General features: G+C 31.5%; 1 protein-coding gene across 1 annotated transcript; it reads right to left on the bottom strand.

The window, feature by feature from the left end:
• Positions 1 to 5,023: 5,023 nt before the first annotated feature.
• On the bottom strand, positions 5,024 to 7,496 carry LOC108462962 (tyrosine-protein phosphatase DSP3-like). The gene is made up of 5 exons (XM_017762884.2): positions 7,045 to 7,496; positions 6,584 to 6,677; positions 6,142 to 6,199; positions 6,002 to 6,045; positions 5,024 to 5,710 (listed from the first exon to the last, which is right to left on the bottom strand). The coding sequence occupies exons 1-5, from the start codon at positions 7,194 to 7,196 to the stop codon at positions 5,453 to 5,455; spliced, it is 606 nt and encodes a 201-aa protein (XP_017618373.1). The 5' UTR covers positions 7,197 to 7,496; the 3' UTR covers positions 5,024 to 5,452.
• Positions 7,497 to 8,190: the final 694 nt, after the last annotated feature.

Below are 8,190 nucleotides of genomic sequence, written 5' to 3' on the forward strand. Positions count from 1 at the left end.
TATATGGTGATTATATGTCGCATATTAGCAACTAGGTTTAGTTTCTTTAGCTAGTTTATGGGGTATAACAGCTTGAATGAGAACTTTAATTGTTGAAATGCTTGGATGTTTCAGTCTAAGAGATGATTTATGGAGTACATGAGCTTGAATTTGATAATCTACAGAGGATGAAAGAGTAAAAGTGGGTGTTTCCTTGATGCCTCTGCCTTATATATGTGCTTGCCTTATTGTGCTTCCATTATTCCCAAGATTTGTATCGTTTAGTTTAACTTATTGTGGGATGCAGCCCAAAATCATGTCTAGTTACTGTTTTTTAGGGTTCAATTGGAGTTACTAATGTTATGTTATTGCTCAGGTTACTAGAGTATTAGTAATTTTGTGTTATATCTATGCACTTGAATAAAAAAATTTGCTCTCCATATGTGGGGTTTTACTCAAAGTCTTAAGAATGATCTTTGTGGTAGCTAATATGATACCAACCAAGAGTTAATAATGGGTAAAAGTATCATAGAGGCCCCTGTTGGAGGAATCAGATTATGTTTAACCTCATTTACTAAAAAAATAGACAAATTAATCACTGTATATTAGATTAAAGTGCAAACTGGTCATTTCTATTAAAATTTTCATCTATTTTTACTGTTAAAATCAGTGTAGTTGACAGAATAACCAGACAGTTACATGTGTTGTGTTATGTGTATTTTATGTTGGCGCACAAGAACTAATTGTTAATAATAGAAATAGATGAATCTTTAACATAAAAACTAGTTTGCTCTTTGATCTAATGTACAAGGATTAATTTGCTCATTTTTTTTTAGTAGTAGGGCAAAATGCAATCTTGCACATAGTATAAGGATCTCCAAAGTACTTTTACAGTTAATAATGCTACTGTTGGGTAGATGAGAAGTGATGAAGAATGATGTGGATGAATGTAGAAGTGGATCGTAAAGTTTGTCAAAGTCGAGGACTTACCCTAGATCTTTAGACGAACGTAAACTAAAACAAGAAACAACGAAAACAGATTAGTTGTCACAAAGGAGAGTCAAACAAAATTAAAACGAAAGAAAGATGAACTGACTGGTAAGGTGTCCAAAAGAGAACGAGTTAGGGTTTCTTGGATGGAAAGAAATCGTCCTTGGACCTCAAGAAAACACCCCAACCAGATTTGGAAAAATAAAACACAAACAGATTTGTTAGAAGTGATTTTAAAGACAAAATCAAACTGTTTTGTGCAAAAATGCTTGAAATAAAAACAAAAGATTAAAACTCCTAATTTTGATGTGTTTCTTGATGGAACAAGGTAGGAGAACATCTTTCTTGAAGCAACTTTAACCTAGAATGAAAATTAATAAAATCAACAAGCCAAAACAGCAAGAGCTAACTTAAATAAGCAAAAAATGATAAATTAAGAATAGAAAAGAGAAGATGAGGTCCTAAGAAGCCTTGGGAACATTAAGAATCCACAATTCTTTTCAGTGGCTCTAATTCCCCCTCCAAGAAAGAGATTTTGGTAAGAAAAAGCTTGAAGATGATTCCCACAAACAAAAGATTGTTAAAATAGCTTTTAAAAGAAACTCAAAAGCAATTCTCAAAGAAATACTCAAAGAGAATTATTATTAACTCAAAAAAATATAAATCAATTGTATGTGTATAAGGGTGAACATCCATGCTATTTATAGGTCCCAAAATAAGTTTTCCTAACCCTAATAGAATAAATAACATGACAACTATATCAAATAAAAAAAAATAAAATAATTCTAAGTGTGGACTTTTAATCAGCTAAAGTAATTAAATGGTCTCTTTAGGTTGAATTCTTATATGATGATCCACTTATTAAAATAAAATTGAACCTATAGTTTAAATATTTTATAATTTAGGTCACTTTAATAATTTTGTCTCATATTCAATTAAATTACTTTTCAAACTTCAAGATGGGCTTGTAGATATCTTAATGGGTCATTTTTTAAAAAACTTGATCTTGTGATCCGTTTGCTCTCAAAATTGACTCGTTCAAGCTTGTACATGAAATCCAATGCGCCTTGGTTGCAAGATTCGGTTTCTTGGACCAAGATTTTCAAGATTTGAAATCTTGATTTTCCTGATTCTTGAAATTGTCCGAAACAACAAAATTGGACCAAGATTCAGTTTCTTGATTTTCTTGAAAACAAGAAATTGAATCTTGATTTTCTTTTTCAGTCGTATGCGCATCTAGGGCATTGGTAACAAGGTCCTGGATGGTCTCGTTCAATCTTGCTCGGATTTGCTTGGCCTTTGACCTTGTTATTGGGTCTTGAGGAAATTTGAGCCCATCACATTCATGAACCTTATTTTGGGCCTTGAGACTCGTATCAAGAGGCTTCATTACTTGTTCTTCTTTACTTATTTAAGAGTTTGTTATAATCTCGTTTAATATCTGAATATGATTAGTCTTGTCGAGTGCCAAGAATGTTAGGTTATTGCTCAACTTAGGATTGAATTAGTAATTGAGTGTTAAAATGTTTATATATTGGATAAAAAAATTGTTTTAATAAGCTTACACTATCCTATTTTACATTGCTTATATACAGAGTATGTTAGAAATGTGATTGATCTTATCCTGCAACTTTGATGTTGTGAGGTGATCTGTTGGAGATCAAGAAGGTTATTTCTTAGTAATTGACTGCTCATGCTTTCCCTTTTAATTGTTTTTATTTTTATGCCTTTAATTGAAATATTTATGAAGTCCTTTATTTAATATCTATGCCCTGTTTTATTATTGTGAACAATGGTGAAGCCAACAATTTGTTGGTACACTTGAATTTATACCTAGTAATGAGTAAAAATTTGCATCTATGTAAATCATACATTGTAAATTAACTTAAGTATTTGTTAATAATAAAGATTATTGAAAATATTTAATTAAAATATTTGATAATAATAAAATTATTGAAAATATTAAAATTCATTAATATTATCTTTTATTTAATAAGTGCAATTTATAAAATATTATTATAAGAAAGTATTGAATGTACCAAACGTGGTTGAAATTTTAATAAATACTTTTTACTACATACAAAACATTAAAATTAATATTTTTAATAATAACATTTCAGAAAATCATATTTTATTAAAATAATAATATGAAAAAGCATCAAAAGCCTCCTAAATATATCCAAAAGGACCAAAACTATACAAATGCCAAAATATTGACCCCATGTTACAAAAACTTAAAATTATAAGTTAATGTCTAAATTGCAAGGTATTTTTGAAAATTGTTATATATAGCTTAATTTTGTAATAAATGACACCTCTCTAAGAAATGAGACATCAACAATTAATTATTAGATTATTTATTAATCCTTACCAAATTATTTATGAGTCAACTTGTAATAAATGTTCTAACAATTTGCAAATAAAAACTAAAATGTATGGAAATAAATGGAAGTTTGTCATAAATACTTCAAAGTTGGTGTTTTAGTTTCATTTTATAGAAAAAACCAATAACCAATTAAAGTTAAATTACTATCATTCTATGTGTATCAACACTATTAAAATTATCTTTTATTTTTACATTTTTAATTCACGATGTTTTTAATTTTTTGTTCTTTAATAAAATTGGTAAACAAAACGATCCCTTTTAAATTAAATACTATTACGTTTTTAATTCACAGGTTCACCAATTTCATAAAAAAATTAAAATATTGGAGTCGGACTCTCAAGGTGGTAGCAGGTGCTTTGCCTTTGTCACTTGGGTTTAGCGGGGTATGGTGCGGTTGGTTGTGCTCAGGGATCAGCTCGTGAATGTGCAGGCTGTCCATGCCTTGTTGGATTGTCAATTGGTTTTATCGTCGCCATGGTGCGTTCCACGCCACGAATTGTTGTTGCTTGTTTGAAGGGCCTTGGTCATTCAACTCCCATAGTTGGAACCCTAAATCGAGTTTGTTGGGGTCAAGATTGTCGCGGAGGCCGTGAGAGCCTGTTGCGCCTTGTTGTCAATTAGGAGGGTGAGGCTCGTTCCTTTGTAATTGGCGCTTGGTAATGCCCATGAGTCTATCCGGAGTCACCATGCGTCATGGTCGGTTGTCGTCCGGTTGAGTGGTTGCTTCATTGTAAAGACTTCATACTCCTGCATGCTACGATGTATATCTACGAATGCTTCATCATCGATGTCATACAAGAAAAAGGTGTCGTGCTTGGGCATTGTGGACTCTGTCCTGGAAATGACGTGGGGTTGTTGCGCATTTGGAAGCTAGATATTTTCACCATCTTGGCTTGCTTGCATGGGGTCTGATTGATGCATGGATGTTGCGTGGTCCGATTGATCAAGCATATGGACGTAACGTTGGGCATCTGATCGGCCGTAGAGTCATCCGTTGCATGATTGTAGCCTTTATAGCCCATATAAGCATTCAAATTTGCATTTCGGATATGGGCATGATACCTTGGAAAATGGTTGATGTAAGTTTATGGCCATTTGTCTCAAGATTATTCTATTGACGTGCAAATATATACAATCGTTAACATGTAATAAAGTAATGAGTAAAATTTATCGTCTCAATGACTGACCCATTCATTCATGATTTATGAGAAAATGAAGCTTAAAGGAGAGAGGGGTTGGACGACACAAATATTGATGTAGGATTAAACTATTAGAAACAAGTAATACCCATATTTCATACAATCATTCTTCTATACTTAAAATATTCAGTTTTTGAGAAGTATTTTTTGTTTCTTTAAAAGTTCATATACCTCCTGTCATTTATGATTTATCTCAAAATTAAAATTCAAAATTTCCACATATATAAAATCTAAATATTATCGGAGTAAAAGGAATTTCTGTTTTTAAGGACTTTTAAGTTGATTTTCAGTTTGGATTTTATGGACAGTTTCAACTTCAAATAATGATTCAATTATTCAAATTTTAAATTGAACATTTCCAATTTTTATAATTAATATTTTTATTTTAGATTAATAAGAAACTTTAAAAAACATATATAAATAATAAAACAAATGAACCAAACCGAATAAAATTTGGATTAAAAAGCTATTTGTTTCAGTTTCCTTTTTCTAAAGACAGAACTATTGTCCTCCTTAATTAACCACGAATCAATTAACAAATAATGGTATTCTACTGAAATACACTCATCAACTGAGAGAGAAAAGCAGACCAATTTCTTCATTGAAATCTCCTTTCCAAATCTAAAATTGCTGTAAGTGAACCCTATATGAAAACTAAACTAGTCCTTTGAGAAAATGCTCCTCCTATGATTTATAAAAACTAATTTTCCAATGCCAAAAGCAAAGCAAGAAAACTAAGGTTAAAGATACTTCACACAAAATGTTCTATAAGCTAAACAGCAACTAAAAAAAAAAAACTGATTTTTTAAGAAAGAAACTATATGGATAAAATCTATATCTGTAACAAAGAAAGAGCTGCTTGCAAGTTGGGAAGTAAAATCAATGTGTGTAGGATCCTTTAAATTGAAGTTATTCGGGGCTTCTGTACATTGTCTTCACTGTAAAGTAAGCGCCTTTTTTTTGAACCATAGCCTTGGTACTGATATATGATGCTGTGAAGACACTGCCTCAGGCATACCACATCGAATGTTTCAATAAACTTCATGTCAGCATCCCGGGATTTGATGCCGGCAAAATGTTGGTACTCCTCAAATACAGATGATAAGCACCAATTCTGCAACTTCCTCAAGCAACCAACAAGGCTACCTGTCCGATGCTGCATTAAGAGAAAAAGAAAAAGAAAAAGGGTCAGAGCTACCATGATTTTCCTTAAAGAGAAAAAGAAATCAACCCCTTTGATGTCACTGGAAAAACAGTGAATTTTGAGTCAATTGAGTATCTCTTTTCCTAAAAAAACTGACAGAACACAGGACCGGAAAATCATACAATTCATGCAAATTGATGGATTATAGTAATATCTTATCAGCCAAGCTAAACCCTTAAGGAAAACTCATGCCTAACAGCAAAGCTAATAATTATAAGTTAAACAGCTGAAATGGACTAGTACCTTTCCGCGTTTACAATGGATCAAAACTGGATGATTTCTCACATCTGTGAAGAAATAAGTTTTATCTTAGAAGTCCGCAAAGGTAAAACACACTGTTAAGGGAAAAAGATAGTCACTTCCACAGTTTATGAATTCCATACCAATTAAGATCTTAAGAGCTCCCCTGATGGCATCCTTGAGAGTAGCAAGTGAAGGCTCCTGCAAAACCAAAAAAAGAAGAAGCCCAAATCAGTTTTGGGAATCAAAACTATCATTTATGATTTATTCATATTCCATATCCAAGATTCCTGTTGACCAGCAGGTTTTGATATTTATATCATCAGCTAATAAGGCCCAAGAACTAAAGAAATATATTCTTGACCAAATTTCTATTGGTTGGATAGCCTGACTCTTAAATCGTTTTCACCAACAGTGACCAAAATGTCTCATCAAAATTTTTATTAGTTCTACAAAATTCTTCATAACAAATCTGTGTATTTCAAATACAAAAACGACTTAAATTTATTCAAGTAAATACTAAAAGTGATCAACATATTATGAAAATCTCTGTGAAGTGCCATAGAAGCATAGGGGAAATTTTACCGTTTTCCCTTCAATCCCAAACTGGAAAAGCCGGATATTATGAGATCGAATATACTCCAAATTTTCCTCGGGATAGGGCTCCGGGCACAAATATCTGCAAAATTGGAAAAAAAGGAAAAAGAAAAAAAAGAAGAGAGTCAATTTTCCAACTAGAAAAGGGCATATTCAGTACTCAACTCTGAAAAATTAATTCTTTTTTCTATTCTTCAAAACACAGAATATATCATGCATGTCAAAAATATAAAATTGAATCCTCTCAACCTGTCCTTTTTTTTCCTTCTTAGTTTTCAAGGAAACTAAACAGTTAAGAAAGAAAATCGAGATTTTTTTTTCTTAGAATATCTTAATTATTCAGAAAATGGATGCCACTAAGGTAAAAAAAAATAATAGGAAGAACCAAAAAAACCAATGCAACAAAATAAAATCGATATATAAATGCAAAAAAGGGGAAAAGAAGTTACATGATGGATCGAAGATTTAGGGTTTCTAAGAAGGAGAAATTGCAGGGTCGAGGGCAACTAGATCTGTAAATGCCTTCTTCCACCATAGAAAAATTAGGTGGCGGCTCCATTACGACGTTGTCTCCATCATCTTCTTCTATAATGCACCCCATCTTTCCGCTATAAAGAGGGAAAAAAAAAGGAAGAAGAAGGAGAAGGAGAAAAACAGTGAAAGAGCAGGGATCAAAAACAAGAAAAGAAATCAAAGAGAAGGGGCTAAAGCTGGTTTAGAAATAAAGAGAGAGGGGTGGTTTTATAAGAGATGAAAACGACACAGCATCAGTTATCGGTTATGATTCGAATTCTTCGTATAACGAAACTCCTTCACAAAGAGGGAAATAGTCTGCGAAACTGGGACTGGTATTTATGGTTGATAAAAACTCCTTTCTTTTTTTTTTTTTTTTTCATAATAATGAAAATAAATAATTTTACTAAAGTTAGAGGGTAGTAAAACAGAAATCCAAACCTTTTTTTTTAAAGTAAAAATTAAAAGAAAATTGGTTGGATTATTTTGATAATGATATAAATACATTAATTGATTAATATTATGCAGTATTTTAGGTTTTCAGTTGACGTCATGGTGTAAGTGTTGTACTTGTATCAAAATAAGTCTTGAATGGTTATTATATGTCAACAAAACTCTAAAAAGGAATAGTTCACCGAATTTGGTATGGTTAAAATAGGAGATAAGAATTGAACGAGGGGTAAAAGTGAGAAAAGAAGGGCGGCCTGAAAGGTGAAGAGGGATTAGATTTGGAAGCGGTGTTTAGGAATCCCAAGTTGACTTGGGTTTTGGATTTTGGCTCTTTTAAAATCAACCCCACACGTGGTAATTCTATTCCCCTTTTTTTGTAATTTCTGTGGGTTTGTATTTTAAATATATTAAACTTCTTTTTGCTAATAAAATATTTTATACTTTAACACCCACCGCCACACCAAAAACAATCAACAAAAATTACTTTTGTCTCACATTTTTATGATTTCAGTTTAAATTTTGCTGTATCTTTTAAAATTTATAAAATATATATTATTAAAATGATAATATTTTATTTTTATTATTATAAAATATATAATTCAATTCTGCTCAAAATAAATTTTAAATTCATT

Source organism: Gossypium arboreum, chromosome 13 (assembly GCF_025698485.1).
Source record: "Gossypium arboreum isolate Shixiya-1 chromosome 13, ASM2569848v2, whole genome shotgun sequence".
Taxonomy (NCBI): domain Eukaryota; kingdom Viridiplantae; phylum Streptophyta; class Magnoliopsida; order Malvales; family Malvaceae; genus Gossypium; species Gossypium arboreum.

Excerpts from the sequence above, each read along its gene's own strand:
- LOC108462962 (XM_017762884.2), bottom strand. The coding sequence starts at position 7,196 with ATGGGGTGCATTATAGAAGAAGATGATGGAGACAACGTCGTAATGGAG. Across the intron at positions 6,678-7,044 it reads CTAAATCTTCGATCCATCAT|ATATTTGTGCCCGGAGCCCT; the intron begins GTAACTTCTTTT and ends CCAATTTTGCAG. Across the intron at positions 6,046-6,141 it reads AGCTCTTAAGATCTTAATTG|ATGTGAGAAATCATCCAGTT; the intron begins GTATGGAATTCA and ends ATTTCTTCACAG.